The sequence below is a fragment of the Pelophylax lessonae genome (assembly GCF_965119305.1).
Source record: "Pelophylax lessonae genome assembly, chromosome: 7".
Classification (NCBI taxonomy): domain Eukaryota; kingdom Metazoa; phylum Chordata; class Amphibia; order Anura; family Ranidae; genus Pelophylax; species Pelophylax lessonae.
The window spans coordinates 77,923,767-77,944,558 of NC_138774.1; the positions used below are offsets into that span (position 1 = coordinate 77,923,767).

A 20,792-nucleotide genomic window follows, 5' to 3' on the forward strand; every position below is an offset into this window, starting at 1 on the left:
TTTATGCATGGCATGTCAAAACTCTGGCATGGGTAGTAGGTTTTAGCACTCTTATAAGCTCTGATCCCATTCTTTAAAGAAAAAAACATTCTACCTCCACTGCTGCTTCCCAGCAGAACCAGAATTACTTTAAGGACATTAGATGTCTGGACCTCCCAGAGCATCAAGTGCAACTAAAGAGCTAACACTAAGGTCTGTGTGCAGCTAGGGATTTTGCAGAGCAATGTTGGAAGCTCTGCGCATGATCAGTTTTCAGTGAGCTTCTATGCTGTGCTTTTCCTCCCTCTCACATCTGAGAGCAGCCCATGTCCATATACACACAGTGGTATTAACAAGTCACTCCCTCCCTCCTCTTCCATGCCCACTAGTGATGAGCCGAACAACCCCCTGTTCGGTTCGCACCAGAACATCTCGAACAGGAGAAATGTTCTAGCAAATATGCGAACTCCATTAAAGTCTATGGGACACGATCATGAAAAATCAAAAATCCTAATTTTAAAGGCTGCAAGTTATTGGCCCAAAAAAGTGTATGGGGACCCGGGTACTGCCCTGGGGGACATGAATCAATGCAAAAAATTATTTTTAAATCGATCGTTTTTACAGAAGCAGCGATTTTAATAATGCTTAAAGTGAAACAATAAAAATGAAAAATTCCTTTAAACGTCGTGCCTGGGGGACCCCCTTAATGTGCCTGTAAAGTGGCGCATTTGTGCGATGTATGTAGCCTGCTGCAGCAATACTGACATTTCTAAAGGAAAAAAATGTCATTTAAACTTGCTCGCGGCTGTAATGTATCGTCGGCTCCCGGCAATACAGATAAAAAAATGAAGAAAATGGTGTAGGGTCCTCACCCCCAGTCCATACCAGGCCCCTTGGGTTTGGTATGGATTTTAAGAGGAACCCCACGCCAAAATTAGAAAAAAAAATATGGCTTGGGGTTCCCCCTAAAATTCATACCAGACCCTTATCCGAGCACACAGCCTGGCTGGCCAGGATGGGGGTGGGGCGAGCGAGCACCCCCTCCCCCCGAACCATACCAGGGCACATGCCCTCAACATGGGGAGGGGGTGGGTGCTTTGGGGCGAAGGGTCTCTTCCTGACAACAGTGGGCTGTGGTTGTGGGGGGTCTGCAGGGGGAGGCTTATCGGAATCTGGAAGCCCCCTTTAACAAGGGGGCCCCCAGATCCCGGCCCCCTCCCTATGTGAATGGATATTGGGTAAATCGTAACCCTCCACCAACTCATTCACCAAAAAAGTGTACAAAAAAAATAAAGACAAAAGCCAGTTTTGGACAAGTCCTTTATTAAAAAATTAAAATAAAAAAATCGTGTCCCCCGATGATCATGTTGCCCGTCCGCAACCGAAAAAAATAGAATAAAAAAAAAAAGAAGCTACTGCTTCTCAAGACGCCTCCCGCGTGTAATGAGCTGTTTGAGTTTGACAGCTCTTTTATAGGGATCTGACATCAGGAGCGCCCCATAATCCACTGCTCAGGTGCAGTGAATAAATTACTGACGTCATGTAATTTATTCACTGCCTGGCCTGCTTTGAAACTGGGGGGGGGGGGGTACCCCACACAGTTTTTCAGCAATACTCACATAAACTGATATAAATTGAAGTGCCTAAATATATATATATATATATATATATATATAACTTTTTGATATACACTGCACTATCTGATCTCAACAAACTGTAAAAAGCAAAAATCTCTCTCCCTGCCAGCAATGTATTAACTATACTACACTGCACTATCAGTTAAACTCACTACACTTTCCCTGAAGGAATTCCACTTATAAATCACCCACTGGCTAAGGGATTTGGACCCACAACCTCTCAATTGCAAGCCTGGTATTCTACCACCTATGCCACCTTCAAGTCTGCTTAGGCTGGACACACTCTCCCTGCCTAACTAACCAACTTCTACTCGCCCTACGCACAGTGCACGGCAGCCGCCCCTGAGCCATGATTGGCTAAAGGCACCTGCCTTTGGCCAATCATGGCACAGATGATTTGATTGGCTAAAGCATGGAGGTCAGAGTCCATGCTTTCGCCAACATATAATGCACTGCCAGTGCGCAGTGCATTATGGATGCGGGAACTCGAAGTTCCCGCGAAGAAGCTCATTTGTTCGCCATTCGGCGGAAGGGCAAACGGGCTGTGTTTGCGTCTAACTTAGGTTCGACTTGAACACGAAGCCCAATATAACACGAAGCTCTAATACCCTAACTAACCAGCTAAACACAATGGGGGCAGAATATTACATGTAGATTGATGAAGGCTTCACCTCCCTCTTATTCTTCTTATTCTAAGACACAGACTAGAGGGGCGTGACACAGCCTGTGACTAGCAGAAAATCCACCCACACCATGTTTTGATTTCAAATATACGTATATTTTTATGACAATTTAAAACTGTTTATTGATATGAACTATTTTTTTTATTCTGTATTCCAACATGTGACCAGCAGGAGAAGACTAGAAGCTCCTCCTGCTTATGTTTCCCTGCAGACAGGCTGGGAAAGAGCCTGGTCATGTGACAGCTGTATATCGATTAGGAAAAAAAATTTCAGTACCATCATCCATATGTAGAAAAAAAGGGAGAATGTAAATTAAACAGTGTGTGTTTAGTGACACTTTAATGCCGGAAAGCCGGAGAGTCAGCATTCAGGAGAGAGTGTGGTTGCATGCCACTTCACGAGAAGCTGTGGTGGTCCTCTTCTCCTCTTATGTGTTTTTCACTCTCTCTTTTTTTTCCTTAAAACAAGTTCCTGCTGAGCTATCTGATAAGGGATGAGTTACTGCTGTAAGGATCCATTGTATTATTTCTGTAAACACATAGCTTGTATTAGCATAGCTGAAAGCTGAAATAGCTGAATATGTAAAATACAGACTACAATGCCATCTGCTGGCTGTGTAGACTGCATAATTTTACCATGCAATATTTTTTATTTGCCTGGCTAAAAAAATATAATTTTTATAGTCCTGAAAATAATAAATAAGGAAAGAAAATATGCACAAAACCACTATATATTTTTATGAAAATGCTAGGACTATGTACTTTTCTGAGCGAAATTCATTAGAAAATGTAAAATGTCTTGAAAATTATACCTTTGTATTTGATGATGCTTATATAAAAATATTGAATCTATCTTAAATGTATTTATTCTTTTCTCTGTCTCATAGTGCTAAATTCCACCTGCAGTGATTTTAACCATGGTACCGCTTTGCACATCGCCGCCTCTAATCTTTGCCTGGGAGCTGTCAAGTGTCTGCTGGAACATGGAGGCAACCCATCTGTCAGGGTGAGAAACATCCTCTAATATATAGCTACCATATGTCTCTGTCGCATTGCTTGTAGTCCATCGAAACTTTCTTAACTAACATTGCAAGCCACAATGTTTAAGATAATACAAAAACTATCAATTTTTAGTAATCATCATTTTTGTGTCATCAGAGCAATGAAGTATTATTTTTTAATTTGTTGCTTTGGGTTTGCTGCTCTCTGTTTTTTGGATTATAAAGAGTAGTGATGTGTTAGAAACTCTGTCAGGTTATTTTTGTCTGTCTTTAGAAAGATTCCCCTCTCTCTAACTGCCCTGATCACCAATGTCACTGGGAATGAAAGTAAGGGTAAATACAAAATTGCGAGTTGCCACAGGACTAGAGGGGAAGTCTTCCAATGGGGACACTTGTTTCCAGGACACTTGCCTAGAACGAGATACCCTCACATTGGAAAGATATCATCTCACTTCCTGTTGAGTTTACAGGAAAGGAAGTGAAGAGAAATCTCCCTAATTACTGACAGTGGTTTTTAACTCTCCCAAAAAAAAAAAATAGGCTTTAGATATACTTTAAGGGAAACCTGAGCGAGGATATTCAAGCTATGCCTATGACTAAAATTGCTTACATTCAACTAAAACAAAATTGTCCAATGGTATCAGCACCTGAAGCTCGACTTTTCCTGGTAAAGTCAAGCTTGGCCCCACCCCCTCATATGGCTTCCAATGAATCAGTGAGGTACCAGTCATGTTTACAACCCATCATGGAGGAGGAAGGGGAGGGTGAAATCAAGCACAGCATTTACAGAAAAATCCAAAATGTTTACAATATAATTATTTGGCTTGAACAATATGACATGAAAAATATTTATATTGGTAATTGATAGTCTATAGAAATATGAAATTTCTCTCCCTTACCCTATACAGAACAGCAAGGGCCAAGTCCCAGGAGATGTGGTTCCCGACCCTATGGATATGGGCCTAGACAAAGCCGAATCTGCCATGATTGCCAAGGAGCTGAAGCAGCTGCTTTTGGACGCAGTGCCCTTAACTTGTAACCTTCCCAAGGTTACATTACCCAACTATGACAATATCCCCGGGAACCTGATGCTGACATCTATAGGACTGAAGCTGGGGGACAGAGTACTGATTGATACAGAGAAGGTAACAGCTAAACTATTTATTCTATAATAAATTTGTGCAGTTTGCTCTCAGCGCAAATGGTTGGCTGGAATGGGATCTTTTTATGAGTTGCTAAGAAAGTAAAGTATATTATATACGTAGTATTTGTATTGTTAGGAAGATTTCAAGTGTCATTCCACCCAATACAGATGTTTAGGTTTTAGGAAACTGCTGGTTGGTTGAACTACATGCTGGAATATCATATCTTTTAGAAGCTCCAATCATGAGATCTTCCCACTTAATATCTTTGCTTGGCACCATGTAATAGTCGCATAAAGCGGGTGGAGCTGGAAACTCAGATTTGCATGTCCACATAACTAGTGTCTAATTATTTGTTAATGATATTTGCAGATTAATGTCAAATTTAATAATGTAGCAAATTAATACATTAAAAAAATCACCAACGTGACAAGGACCTTTGTTTTTTAGTCTTGCATCTCCTAAATGCAGAAGGCCACCTATCTTTCTAAAATGCTTTTGGCTTCCTTAATATACTGGGCACTAATCACAACATTCACAATTCTGAACATGGAAGTTCCTCTGCTGTCTAGTTATATACTGTATATACTTCATCATTTAGAAAGGAATCCATGCTGTTGTGCCAACCACACTGCAAACTACAGAAAGTCTTCCTTGCCTAAAGAAGAATGCATAGCAAAATATACCTGGAAAGAATCTGTAGTCCTGCCCTTAAATGTCTAACTATAGGACATTGACATTAGACAAGTTGACTTGAAAAAAATGGGTTTCTATATTTTAACAGTTGTAATATTTAATTGTTAACTTTGCCAGTTTGTGAAATTATTTTTTTTGTAATCTAAAGGCTGCAGTCACACTTTGGTTGAGTGTCTTTGGTCATTTTTAGTGTTTGTACAGGTGTTTTTAAGCATTTTTTCTTGAAAGTTTTTTTATTTTTTTTACATTTCTTTAGCCAATGAAACACTAGTTCCTAGTGGAGTGAAATCGCGCACTTACGAGTGTTTTTGTGAATTTTTTACAAATTTATTTTAGGCACTCCAATTAAAGTCTACTGAGGCCAAAAATGCTTGAAGCTTATAGCTCACAAGAAGCTCATGTAGCTTTTTGAGCTTCAAGCAACACCGGCAATTTTGAAAACTATGGGATTTTTGATGTTGAGCATACATGGTGGTATATAGGGATGATGGAACGGTTCGGGTCGACCATCGGTTCGACCCGAACATTGACTGTTCGAAATTCGGCCGAATTCCGAACTTTTTGCGGAAAAAGTTAGGAATTCGGCAACCAGAACCGACCAAAATGCAATGGGACAGGAACTGGGCTTTAAAAGCCCATGATTGGACCAGAACCATCAGTAAAAGCCAATTGAGGGGGCAGGAGGATGCTAGGAATGTGATTGGAGTGACTAGGGGGTCCAGAGGCCAATCAGTAGTGAATACGCCCCCCAGTATATAACATAGCCCCGCCAAATCTCTAGCAATGTAATACAGGGGCTGTGGAAGAGAGTGGAAGCAGTTCTGTTACTCCTGCTTAAAAAGTGTCATTTAGCAATTATTAGTGTGAGGAAAAGGGATATCTAGTGTAATTAGGGTACTATTTTCCACTATAGTTAGATTTAATAATCTAGTTTCTGTGTTAAGTGTCAGGGTGACTGTAGTGTAGTGTAGGGGGAACTGACTCTGACTGCTATGGCAGGGTGACCAAACTCTTCCATGTCAGGGTGACCGCCATAGAAAAAAGATTGTTTGTCTTAGAATTGCAGTAGAGCAGGGATAGGGCTCCGCTACTTTCACACCTGGCCGTTTTTGTTGCAGGCGTTTATTGGGCTTTTTTGTGGACGTCTTTGGAGGCAGGCATGACATCTGAACTTCTGTGTAGGGGTATATACACACACACACACATATATGTATATATATACACATACACACATAGAGGTGTGAAAGTAGCGGAACCCTATGCCTGCGCTAATGAAATTATTTGCAGGCATAGGGCTCCGCTCCTATCACACCTATATGTGTGTTTGTGTATAAATAAATATTTGTGTGTGTGTATATATACCCCTATACAGAAGTTCAGATGTTATGCCTGCCTCCAAAGACGCCCAAAAAAACGCCTGCAACAACACACCTGGGTGTTTTTGTTGCAGGCGTTTTTTTGGGTATTTTTTGGGCGTCTTTGGAGGCAGGCATAACATCTGAACTTCTGTGTAGGGTATATATACACACACATATGGGTGTGAAAGTAGCAGAACCCTATGTCTGCGCTAATGAAATTATTTGCAGGCATAGGGCTCCGCTCCTATCACACCTATATGTGTGTATGTGTATATATACATATATGTGTGTGTGCATATATACCCCTATACAGAAGTTCAGATGTTATGCCTGCCTCCAAAGACGCCTAAAAAATGCCCAAAAAAACGCCTGCAACAACACACCTGGGCGTTTTTGTTGCAGGCGTTTTTTTGGCCATTTTTTGGGTGTCTTTGGAGGCAGGCATAACATCTGAATTTCTGTGTAGGAGTATGCCCAATAATGCCCAATAAACGCCTGCAACAAAAATGGCCAGGTGTGAAAATAGCGGAGCCATGTCCCTGCTCTACTGCAATTCTAAGACAAACAATCTTTTTGTTTCTGGTTCTGGACATGCTACAGAGCTGAAACTTCACAGGTACACTTTTTAGACCCCCCCCCAGACACTAAATCCAAAGAAATCTCATTTTTTTTTTCAATAATTTTTTCAATAATTGGCTCTCTTTTTTGTGTGATTAATAGTCCCTGGGGCATGACCCAGAACCCTAGGCACTTTTTAGGGGCATTTATTTGGTTTTAGGGCTATAAAATTGTGTTTTTTGATTACAGAAGTTCGGGTCCCATTGATTTCAATGGGGTTCTGGAATCCGGACCCGAACTTTCGGGAAGTTCGGTGTTCTGGTCGAACCAAACTTTTCAAAAGTTGGATCATCCCTAGTGGTATATAACAACGTGAACAAAACCAGATCTGGGACTCCGAGCATAGTCCGCGATAGAGGTCTAGCTAGTGAAGAGGTCCTGAACAATTAGGGGGATCAGGAAAGGAAGATGCAAGGGGCTGGTCAGGTTGAAGAACTCTAAGCTTGCCCAAGGAGTTGAAAAGATCTCTTTTAAAGTACCAGTCAGTAAAACGGAAAGTGTGCATAGTGGAAGAAAGTTACTACTGTGAAAACGTGTACTCCATAAAGTACGAGTAGAGCAGAAGTTCTGTACGATGGTGTCCAATTTCTCCAGAATGAAAAGTGACAGTAGAGCTTGTTTGACAGCCATTAGACTAGGAGGTGAGGGATGGATCCAACTGCACATAATTGATCTGCGAGCTATCAATAAGCAGATATGGGCCCAGTGTTGGAGGGCAGGCGGAGTTGAAGACTGAAGCGGGGTAGGTTACACTTCACAGCTAAACAGGCACAGTAAGGGGCATTCCCAGAGACGATGAAATAGTGTGGGCCATTGTAGTGAGCACGAAGGACACTATAATTGCAAAGGATCCTCAGGGTTGGTGCGGAAAGGGTAGTAGGCTCTGGAAAGTAATTCAAATTGAGACTCTCACCAGGTTTCTGACATGATAAGCTTGCAGATATTGTGATAGCCTACCAGAAATTTTTCAGGAGCATCAGGATCGTTAAGAATAGAAGTCCATTTCCAAAATGGAGCAAGATGTTATTTTGCCGATTGATGAGTAATGAGATGAGAATATACACTGGATATAGAGTAATCATCCCATTGAATAACCACCTTGATAAATGTCCTTTGGAGAGGGTCTTGTTTAGGGCTGTAGCAGGCCCATAGTTAGCTGAGCAGTTGGTGGTTATGAAAGATGTGAGATGGTGCTAAGGAGTATTCTTAGGAACGATCAAAGAATGGCTTGACGACACTGGGGGGGGGGGGGGGGGGGTACCTTTGTAAAATGAGGCCACCTTGGTGAGGCCCAAATTCCTCCATTCTCCATTAGGCATAGGCCTTGTAGTCATTAGCCAGAAACATGGGGTTTCCATGGATGGATAAGTATCGAGAAATGGTTGAGGGTAGTCCCAGTAGTCTCCGCTATAACAGTGTCTCTGATCAAAATACTTTTTGATCAAAATACTGTACCAGCTCATTGAAGATGAGCTAGTAAAACTTTCAAATTAGATTGCAACAAGGGTATCCTCAAGTAGATAATTAGTATACCTAGAATTGCTGGATATCCAGTCCAGGGCCTGTCACAGTAAACAAGAGAGCCCGTAGAACCTTAAATTGGGGAGACCTGCACCACCTACATTCTTGGGGAGACAACGTTTGGAAGGGCAATGCATTTTTTTCTTACAAGACCATAAGAAGGCTATCAGGGCTGTATGAATTTTTTTGTATGTCGGAATGTTTCAACAGTAAAGGTATAGTTTGCATAGGGCAGAGTAGGCTTGGCAACCACACCATTTTAAAAATAATGGCATCTGCCAAAGAACGATAGAGGGAGTGCTGCCCAGGCTTCCAGCTCCTGCACAATCTTGGTTATCAGTGGGGGGTAGTTAAGATAGTAGAAAGATGATGGCTCCCGCACAATCCGTATACCCAAGTAAGTTAGATAATGATTGGCAATGCTAAACGATAGTCTCCATTTAGCTAACTCACGAGGATTTAAGGGTAGGACTTAGCTTTTATCAAAATTGATTCTTAATCCAGAACAGAGTCTAAAAGCAGCAAACAATTCCTGAAGTTTGTTAAAGTCCGACAAAGGGTTAGAAGAAAACAGTAAAATGTAATCTCCGAACAAGGCTGAGCGGAAGATTTGATTGCTAATAGTGATGCCGCTGATTTCCTCCTTCCAATTAAGTATTCTGGATAGTGGCTCAATTGCAATGTTAAAGAGAATAGGGGAGAGAGGACACCCCTGTCTTCTGCCTTTAGTTAGAGTGATGGTATCAGAAATAAAGTCTGTAGTGACTAAGCGAGCAGAAGGAGATGCATACATCTATCTGATAAAGTCTAAGACCGGGCCCGAAAAGCCAAACGTATTCATGAATAATCAGGAGAAACTAATGTTATCAAAGGCCTTTTCGGGATCAAGAGAGATAATGGTGATGTCTTGATCTAGATCGAATTTGGCATGTTCTAGCACTAGCAGAACCCTGTGGATATTCAAGGTGGCAGAGTGCCCCGGAACAAATCCTGATTGAGCCGGGTGTAGAATATCGGGAAGGAGTGATGTTAGTCGGGACGCTACTATTTTAGAAAGGATTTTTACAGCGTCATTGATCGATGAAATCGGCCTATATGATCCTGGGTTTAAGGGGTCTTTCCCTTTCTTCAAGATAAAGTTTAATGTGGGCCTAGGTTCCTGTGGAGAGACATGGCCCACCGTCCAACATTGCCTTAAAGACATGTGTTAACATGTCAGAGATAGGTTCACTAGTAGGTTTATAGAATTCTGCAGTATAGCTGTCAGGGCCTGGGGCCTTGACCGAAAGGAGGGATTAGATAGAAAGCTGGACTTCCTCCAGGGAGATGGGGGCATTAAGATTTTTCAGTTGGTCTGGAGTAAGTTGGGGTAGGCGCATTTTAGCCAGGAGCGCCGTGGCTTTTTACTGGTCTATTGGATCCTCTGAGATGTGTAGTATTCCATAAGCAGTTTACTAACTTCCACAGGTGAGGTAACAAGAGAACCCGCAGGGTTTTTCAAAGTTGATATGTAGGTTGGTCATCTGGGACCAGAGCAGAGTTCGGCCATGAGTTTTCCAGCTTTGTTACCAAATCTTTGGAATTTCAGAGTATGACATGATAGATTAGCTGATTCCTGTTGTTGCGCCCACATGTCAAAGTTTCATTTCACAAGTTGCCAAGACTTTTTAGTAGCCACGGTGTACGTATGCAACAGAGCCTCATGTGCCAATTGGAGGGTGTCACTGGCCTGTTGGAATTTTTTCCTGAAGTGTTTTTTAAACTGAGAACTGTAGGAAAAAATCTTCTCTCTAAGGTAGTCTTTGCCCGCTTCCCAGAAAAGATTGGGATCCGTAAGGTGGGCTCCATTCATGGCTACATATTCCGCCCACTCTTTGTAGAGTATGTGGAAAAAATCTTCATTGTTGGCTAGGACGGGAAAGGCCAAGTAGGGAGGGGGAATGAATATTTAATTTTAGATAGCTCAGCTAAAATGGGATTGTGATCCGAAATCACAGGAAGTCCCTTATCAGCAATGTGGAGCGATGAGACCAGAGCCGGCGAAGCAAAGAAGTAATTAATGCGTAAGAAGGAATTATGGGGGGGGGCGAAAAGAAGGTGAAGTCAAGGTCAATCGGGTGAGTCAGTTGCCAAACATCTATAAAGCGCATTGACGAGATAGACTGGGAAAGAAGTGTGGGTCCCAGTGGAGGAGAAACTAAAACTCTGGATTTAACAGGCCGACTGCTAGTGCGTTCCTCAGAAGAGCTCATGACTGAGTTAAAATCTCCCCCTAATAAGTGGAGAGTTTCAGGAACCTGGAGTACCCAAGATACCAGTTCTTGAGAGAAGGTAATGTCTGGGGAGTTAGGCGCATATATATTCATTATAGCTAGATCACTAGAGGCAAACGATAAGTGTAGGGTCAGTTTGCGGCCTTACGAGTCAGTCTCGACACCCTTAACAGTATGTTGAAGGTTTTTATGCAGCAAGATCACAACTCCCGCCTTACGGCCCATGGCAGTGGAGCCAAAAACCTCACCCACCCACAGTTTCCGTAGATGGTGAAAATCATCTGAAGCAAGATGAGTCTCCTGAAGGAGTGCATCATCCGCCTGGAGACCTTTCAGGTGTCTAAGGACCCACGTGTGTTTGTTAGGAGAACAAAGCCCCTCGACATTCCATGATATAACCTTCAGGTGATCCCCACCGCCAGGAGGATCCAAGTCAGCCATTGCTGAAAGGTTAAACTAGTATAGCGGGGAGGGAGATCTCCCGGGATGCATTGCTCCCCCCGGTTGAGAACCACCACCGCGCACATTAAGATTAAAGGATGTAACTAAAAAACAGTTAAACAAATCAAGCACAAAAACTAGAAAAACAAAAATAAAGTTGAAAATCCAACTAATATTCAGCAGTGACTTCACTTTGTTCCACATGGAGACACTCTCCATAAAGCTCCCGCCAGCAAATAACTCCTCGACCAAGGATGACTAATAGACAGCTCCGAAGGTGGGGGAAGGAAGGAGGGAGAAAACGTAGTGAGGGTAGGGCCATATGGAATACATAGAAAGGCAGGCATGAGGAAGTGGCATAGAAGGAGATAGCCCAGAGATCATCTCCACGCTGCAGTAAAAAGCTGGCAAGCAGAAGGCTCAATAAGGCACGTACAAAAGATGACAATTAAACTTTAATTGTAGACAGAATTATAGCATGTAAGATGTGAGCGATCCCTTAGGGATGGTAAGTATGCTGGATATTTCTGAGGAGTTCACTGGATTGTTGATCGGCCATTCTGGTGCATAAAACGAGTTTATAGGGAGGCTTTTGAGGGCTGCTCTGGTGTTGCGAAGGTGAAGCTGAGGCAGAAGTAGAGTGTTGAGGAGAAGTGGAGGTGGAATCCCGTTGATCAGTTTCCATGTCAGATGAAGTGTTAAGGTATTGATCTGCTTCCAAAGCGGAAGTAAATGAGACATGATCCTCTGTTGAGGAGTGGATATGCAATGTAGCTGGATAGGCCAGAGTGAACCAAATGTGTTTGTGAAACAGGGCCGAGCAGATAGCAGAGAATATCTTGCGTTGTTTCATCTTGAAGTACTTTTGAATGATATTCAATTGAACATTTGTTAGAAAATCTACTAGAGTAAGGCCAACTTAACAATATGACATATCAATAATAGTCTTACTGTGGGTTCAGTGATTTAACTTTTCTGCTAAAAAAACTGTGTTTTTTGCCAAGGTGGAGATTAACTTCAAAACAGAATTTAGGATTCTAGACAATAAGTTAATAGTATATTTACAATGTATTAAAATACACATACACTGCTAAAAAAAAATGTAAAGGAACACTTTGAAAACACATTAGATCTCAATGGGGAAAAAATATAATGCTGGATATCTATACTGATATTGACTGGGTAATGTGTTAGAAATGCCACATCTTTTGATGGGAATGAAAATGATCAACATACAGAAGGCTGAATTTAAAGACACCTCGAAAATCAAAGTGAAAAAATTATGCAGTAGGCTAGTCCATTTTGCTGAAATTTTATTGCAGCAACTCAAAATGGTACTCATAGTTTGTATGGCCCCACGTGCCTGTATGCATGGCCTGACAACAATCGGGTCATGCTTTTAATGAGACGACAGATGGTGTCCTGGGGTATTTCCTCCCAGTTTTGGACCAGGGCATCACTGAGCTCCTGAACAGACTGAGGTGCAACCTGGCAGCGTCAGATGGACCGAAACATTATGTCCTTCAGACGTTCTATTGGAATTGGGTCAGGCGAGCATAGGGGCCATTCATTGGTATCAATTCCTTCATCCTCCAGGAACTGGCTGCATACTCTCACCACATAAGGCAGGGCATTGTCATGCACCAGGAGGAACCCAGGACCCACTGTACCAGCGTAAGGGCTGACAATGTCCAAGGAGTTCATCCTGATACCTAATGGTAGTCAGGGTGCCATTGTCTAGCCTATAGAGGTCTGTGTGTCCCTCCATGGATATACCTCCCTAGACCATCACTGACTCACCACCAAACCGGTCATGCTGAACGATGTTACAGGCAGCATAACATTCTCAATGGCTTCTCCAGACCCTTTCACATCTGTCACATGTGCTCAGGGTGAACCTGCTCTTATCTGTGAAAAGCACAGGGCGCCAGTGGCGGACCTGCCAATTCTGGTGTTCAATGGCAAATGCCAATAGAGCTCCACAGTGCCGAGACAGTGAGCACAGGGCCCACAAAAGGACATCCTCATGAGGTTTGTTTCTGATTATTCGGTCAGAGACATTCACACCAGTGGCCTGCCTGGAGGCCATTTTGTAGGGCTCTGGAAGTGCTCATCCTTTTCCTCTTTGCACAAAGGAGCAGATACTGGTCCTGCTAATGGGTTTAGAACCTTCTACGGCCTTGTCCAGCTCTCCTAGAGTAACTGCCTGTCTTCTGAAATCTCCTCCATGCTCTTGGAACTGTTCAGGGAGACACAGCAAACCTTCAGGCAATGGCATGTATTGAAGTGCCATTCTGGAGGATTAGGACTGCCTGTGCAACCTCTATAGGGTCTAGGTATTGCCTCATGCTATCAGTAGTGACACTGATCCTAGCCAAATGCAAAACTAGTGAAAAACAGTCAGAAAAGATGAGTAGGTAAAAAAAAAAAAAAAAATGTCAGTGGCCTTCACCTGTAAAATCATTCCTGTTTTGGAGGTTGTGTCATTTTTGCCCATCTGGGGCACCTGTTGTTAATTTAATTAACACCAAAGCAGCTGAAACTGATTACCAACCCCCCTCTGCTACTTAACTGACCAGATCAATATCCCAGAAATTTTATTTTATTGATGCTATACTCTGATTAGAAAGTGTTCCTTTAATTTTTTTGAGTAGTGTATATTGGTGGGACAAAAGCACTGGAAAAGCCAGTTTGGCTAGGAAAGGGTGCTATATGTACCTTTATAACCTTGGTAGTCAAGTGCAATGATGCCACTGCTGTGATTGTTCTTCATAGATAAAGTGTCTGCTTTTACACCTCTCACTCCTGAAACTCTTGGGGAAGTCTGAGCATAACGGTCTACAGAGAGATAGTACAAAATTATAGTACCGTGACGTACATGCCATCATCCCCAATAGTAGAAAAACAGAAAAGAAACCAATGACCAAGAGAGGTCCACGAAAGCGGGACTATATCAGCATATGTATGGTTGGAGGAATGCAATCACAACACCACTATGTAAAAAACATGTACAACTTTATTGCCATATGGTTAAAAAAAGACAGAAATAACAGACATATATATTAAAAATACATGGATCCGTAATTATTATGTGCTTGTGATGGATACAATATACCACACCAACGGATCTCGATGTATGTGCAGTCTAGCGGTCCCTGAAAAGCCAACGCGTTTCGCAATTATAGCTTCGTCAGGGCACTACAAAGACCAGATAGATGCTGCACCACAGAGAGACACTGTGTGGGGGCAGCTTTATGAGTGAAAACTACTTTTTCTTTTTTGGATATGGAAACAAGTTCCATTTCCCTGATAGAAATTACATTTTAGATATAGTTGGTGCTGGACTTGTTTTCATCTGTTATGTTTTATTGCTGTAGAAAAACTTCCATTATCATATACTGGAACTGCTGATTGTGCTTTTTCGAAGCTTGAAATGGCTGGTTGTGGCCATTTTATAATCTACTTGCTATGCAGACTCTCCCTACCTGTACAAAACAAATCCACTTGAAGATGTCTTCCCCCAAGATATGACAAAACAAGGAGATTTCATTACACTGTTATTAATAGAAATGAAATGATAATAAGCATATTGTTTATATTGCCTTTCTTCATTCCACTTTTTTGCAGGCTGGCACATTGCGCTTTTGTGGCACCACCGAGTTTGCCAGTGGGCAGTGGGTGGGAGTCGAGCTGGATGAGCCAGAGGGAAAGAATGATGGCAGTGTGGGAGGGATTCGCTATTTTATCTGCCCCCCCAAACATGGTGAGTGGTCCTTCATTTTTTAAATATATATTCCTTTGTCCTTTTGCATTAGTATATTAAGATGTCTTTGTTTTTTTTTTTTTAACCACTTCAGCTCCGGAAGGTTTTACCCCATCAATGACCTATTTTTTGCGATACGGCACTGCGTTGCTTTAACTGACAATTGTGCAGTCGTGTGATGCTGTACCCAAATAAAACTGATGTCCTTTTTTCCCACAAATAGAGCTTTCTTTTGGTGGTATTTGATCAGCTCTGCGGTTTTTATTTTTTGAGCTTTAAACAAAAAAAAGAACCACAATTTTGAAAATAAAACCCAATATTTTTTACTTTCTGCGATAAAACATACCCAATAAAAAAAGTTAAAAAAATCAAATTTTATTATCAGTTTAGGCCAATATCTATTCTGCTACATAGTTTTGGTAAAAAAAATCCCAATAAGTGTTCATTGATTGGTTTGCACAAACGTTATAGTGTCTACCAACTATGAGATAGATTTATGGACTTTTTATTTATTTTTTTGGCGGCAATCAACAATATTTTGAGGGACTGCGACATTGTGGCGGACAAATCTGGCACCATGTGACACTTTTTGGGGACCAGTGACACCAATACAGTGATCATTGCTAAAAATAAAATGAACTGTTACTGTATAAATGACACTGGCAGGAAAGGGGTTAACACCAGGGGTGATCAAGGGGTTAAGTGTGCTCCTAGGGAGTGCTTTCTAACTATAGGGGAAGTGGATGCACTAGAAGAAAAGAGAGATCTGTGTTTCAGCTTAGCTGAAACACAAGTTCTCTCTCTTCCTCTGTGACAGAACTGCGGTATGCCTTGTTTACATAGGCAGACTGCCGTTCTGTCATTCTGCCGAACGATTGGCAGGTCCCGGTGGCCATCGCAGAGATTGGCTCCCACTGCGTTCAATCACAGCAGAAGCGCCGCTACAATGGCGCACGTGCGCCCATGACATCTTCTGCACAAAATCACGTACACGTAAGTGATTTTGCGTAGCTGGGCCGCCCTGCCGCAGTATATATGAGACAGGCAGTCGGGAAGTGGTTAAAACCTAACCCCAGACAAAAATGTTTTCTTAGTTTTGGTTGCCATCTTATGAAATAATCTTTTATAATAATATCAATGTTTTTACTGAAAGTTGCTAAAACAATTTTGAATATGCTTTAGTATAAAAAACAAAACAAAAACAATATCATAGGTAAAAAGTAAAATATACTTTTTGCTAAATTTACATTTTTTTTAATGCACTTGCCTATTCACTTGTTTGCTGACAGTGTTCATCCTATAGGTGTCACTGTTCTCAAAATAGATTACTGTACTTCAAACTGTAAAACAGATCTAATGTGTAAGCATTCTCTCTAACCACAATGCACTTTGCCCATATGGTCAGTCAATTTGTTCTGTAAATTATTTCATATCCAGTTATAATATCAGAGCCCTGTAGAGTGATTCCCACCCAAAAATGTTCATATAATATACAACCCCAATTTCAAAAAAGTTGGGGCACTGTGTAAAATCTACATAAAAAAGAATTCAATGATTAGCAAATCTCATAAACCCATATTTTATTTGCAATAGAAAATAGAAAACATATCAAATATTTAAATCGAGGAAATGTACCATATTAGGAAAAAATAGGTAATGATAAAATTGATGGCAGCAACGTGTCTCAGAAAAAGTTGGGACAGGGAAACAAAAAGATGGCAAAGTAAGTGGTTCTAACAAGGAAGAGCTGGGAGAACATTTTGCAATTGATTAGGTTAAAGTGGTTCTAAAAGCTGAAGGTTCTTTCCCTTATTGCATTCTATGGCATACAGCTGGTGCCGTAAATGCAGTCTGAGCTGTACATGCTCTTCTGTTTAAAAAAAAAAACTCACATGTCAGTGGTTTTAAAAATGTAAGTTCAATACCACTTTAATGCTGAACTTCAGGAAAAGTAAAAACCCTCCCTTGCAGTGGTTCTTCCCTCCTATTCTGCAAGGGTAGAATGCTCGCTAAGGTCTAGAAGACGGGAAGACTTACTTGATCCTCCACTCCTGCCGTTCCTTTCCCACATATGCGCTGGGGGTCAGATGGTCCCTGACGCCATCAGGACCAATGCAAGGCCCTGCACTGGACATGGGGACATCGAGGAACAGTCCTCTGCAGATCCTAGAAGAGTGTCATCTGTTGGGGAAATAAGGGATGGGGTAAGTAAAACTGCTTTTCCTGACTCCTAGACCTAAATGGGCATTCAACCCTTGTAGTGCCGGAGCAGCCCGACTGAAAGGGAAGGATTTTACTTTTCCTGGAGTCAGGTTCCATCCTCAAGCATTATACAATTCTGTGGAAGGAACATATCCGGCTCCAGATGATTATGTAAAAGCCTTTACCCTTGTAGTATGCCCCCCTTCACACTGAAAGAGTTATCTGATTGTTTTGCCTAAGGGTTGATGAAGAGCAGGGCCATTTTACCGAATGGGCATGCAGGGCAGTTGCTTGGGGGCCAAACATGCCCGGGGGCCCCCACATGCCCAGCGACCTAGCTCCAGCCAAGCATTAGTCTGATTCCCGTGTGCATCCCGCCACCAAACTTAGCAGGTGGCAAGCATCTGTCAGCCCTGCACTGTCAGGCCACTTGGGCCATAGAGGGGGAGCCCACAACTGTAGGAATGCCTGTCTGCCTCCATGGGAACAGGCGAACACAGGACAGCCGAGTCTGACTCTTGTCCGCGTGTGTGTTCACCGGACCCAACTGCCCAACTTGGAAGCTGTCATTAGTCTGGCACTTCTGACCAATAAATATAGCCTTATCGATAATTTGCATTTTGTGTAGACAGGGCCCCAGTGCACTGCATAGCCTGGGGCCCTTTAATGCTCTTAAGATGGCACTGATAAAAAGGGTGATATACCTACATTTTATCTTGCTCCCTTGGCAGCAGGCAATATCTGATCTGCCTTTCAGGGGTATGTGTTGGCTCTTGGTGACCTCCCATACAATGCAGGGCTGCTGGTGCCGCACCGTACAGGATGACGTCAGGGAGCTGTGACTGGTTGGGCAGTTAAGAGGAATGGATTTTCAGAGACTGGTCTTACAGAATGAAGGAAACCTGAAGGAGTGAGTAATATTTTATTATTTATTCCAGGTATTTATATACAGTAGTGCTGACAATTGATACAACACTTTCCATATTGTACATTCACATCAGTCCCTGCCCTCAAGGAGCTTACAATCTAAGCTCCCTAACTCACATACACATACTAGGGCCAATTTAGACAGGAGCCGATTAACCTAGCAGCATGTCTTTGGCTTGTAGGAGGAAACCAGAGTACCCTGAGAACATGCAAATTCCATGCTGATAGTGTCCTGGTTGGGATTCACTGAGCAGTCCAGGGCTGCAAGGCAGGAGTGCTACCCACTAAGCTACTGTAAGGTAAAAAATTGGTCCTCCCCTTGGTAAATCAATCTATTAAACCTTGAACTGCAGAGGGTGCCCACTGCAAGGATAACGTTTTTTTTCCCAAGATGTGGTGTAGTGCTGCTCTGCCTCTTCTCAAAATGTGACAGTGTAGTACAATAAATTAATAAATACTAATTAAATAAATATTAACCACTTAAGCCCCGGAGGATTTGGCTGCTTAAAGACCAGGGGGTATTTTGCGATTCGGCACTGCGTGACTTTAACGGACAATTGCGCGGTCGTGCGACGCTGTACCTAAACGAATTTGACGTCCTTTTTTTCCCACAAACAGAGCTTTCTTTTGGTGGTATTTGATCACCTGTGCGATTTTTACTTTTTGCACTATAAACAAAAAAAGAGCGTCGATTTTGCAAAAATAATATTTTCACATTTTTTTATATGAAATTCCCCAAAAAAAATGTAAAAATCAAAATTTTTTAACATTTTCGGCCAATTTGTTTTATGCTACATATGTTTGGTAAAAAAAAATCACAAAAAGCGTATTTTGATTGGTTTGCGCAAAAGTTATCACGTTTACTAACAAAGGGAAAGATTTTTGTCATTTTTGTTTTTTTTTTTAACGCGTAATGGCGGCGATCTGGGATTTTTTTTGCAGTACTGCGACATTGCAGCGGACAGATCGGACCCTTGACTGACATTTTTGACACTTTTGGGGTTACCAGTGACATTTCTACAGTAATCAGTGATATACATATGCACTGTTACTGTAAAATTACACTGGCAGTGAAGGGGTTAACTTTATTTGAGAGGGAGGGGCTGTGTGTGTCCCTAGGGACGTGATTCTAACTGTGATTGGCTGTGGCTTGAGCTGTAGAAACAGTGATCAACGGTCCTACATAGTAGAACCGTGTGATCACAGTTTCTACACAGGGGAGAATGACAGGCAGCTTGTTTACACTAGCCTTTCTCCCTCTCCCCTGACGATCGCTGAGTGAGCGGCGGACATCGGGTCCGACAGTCACACGCGCAGGGGGGTCCGTGACCACGCGGGAGCGGGAGCGTGCCGCCCCCCAGATCCTCACAGGCTAGTGACGTACCGGTACGTCACTCTGCCTGTGAGGGGCTGACCGCCGCAGTATATCTACTTGCGGCGGTCGGCAAGTGGTTAATAAATAAATTAAACCCATGTAGGCGTATCAATCCTATAAAGTGCTGCAATCACTGATAATCAACCATGATACAATTCATTATAAATTATAGAATAAATACATAAAATGGTAAAATATAATCAACGAATAAATACTGTGAAGTATTTTTTCACTTCAGCTTTGCGTTAGCCAAAAAAATCATATCAAAACTAAATTAAACTCCAAACTTGTCGCATTAAGGGCTAACCTGGTACAAAACTTCACTATTACTTTTGGAGAACAAAGTAATCTTCTTTGTTCTGGAGAACAAAGGCTGAATCTTCTTTGCCTTTTGGGGTAGAGAGTGTTTAGTGCTATTTTATAGGAATATTTGTTTTTAATGGGGTCAGATCATTATATGGTACAAATTATTTGTATATTTATAGGTGTTTTGTCATTTTGTAATAAACGAACCCATGTTTCTGAATTGGATATGGTATTCTAGTTGTTTTTTTGTGTTTCATTTTAGTCTAATGTAATAGAGTTTTCTTGCCGCTGTGACTTTTTAGCATGCATTTCCCCTTTGTATCTTTAAATGTTGTTTGACATTTATGACATCTAGTTTGCCTGAAGGTTGGTGATGCTGTATTATATTGTTATGATGGATTTGAATATGTTAGAATCAACAATAGGCTATTATACTAGTTTATGATTCTGCGAGTTGATGATGCAAAATCTGCTCCGAAGGATTTAGGATCACAATTAACAGGAACATATACATTTCGTACAAAACTCTGCTGGAATAATTACAGTTTAGAACAGTCCATGAAACCCTATATAAAGACTAACCTTTTTTTTAGTTTTGCATAGAATTGGCTAGGATAAGGACTTATGTTAGTTTTTTTCATGCTGTCTGTGTCCCCAATGGGGAGATGCATACAGTATATTACATAGTTACAAACCAACCTGAACAACCTATCAGCCAGCTTGCAAAACAACCAAACTGACCCTACCTAGCAGTTTACATTAAAAACAGAAAGTTTTTTGTTTTTTGCACACATTTGCAAATATATGCATAAGCCGCCATGCCAAGGGACCTCTGTAAATTCTGTGTTCCTAACTCTAAATTTCAACTTTC

General features: G+C 41.7%; 1 protein-coding gene across 2 annotated transcripts in view; it reads left to right on the forward strand.

Moving 5' to 3' along the window:
- CLIP3 (CAP-Gly domain containing linker protein 3) overlaps positions 1–20,792 on the forward strand; it is a 95,460-nt gene that overhangs the window by 59,627 nt on the left and 15,041 nt on the right. For both annotated transcript variants that reach the window (XR_014225493.1, XM_082263724.1), the window contains exons 6-8: positions 3,186–3,304; positions 4,208–4,444; positions 14,976–15,111. Coding sequence is in view for 1 of the 2 variants with exons in the window: in XM_082263724.1 (XP_082119850.1) it covers positions 3,186–3,304; positions 4,208–4,444; positions 14,976–15,111 (492 nt within the window). In the remaining variant the exon portion in view is untranslated. The remainder of the gene's footprint in view (positions 1–3,185; positions 3,305–4,207; positions 4,445–14,975; positions 15,112–20,792) is intronic.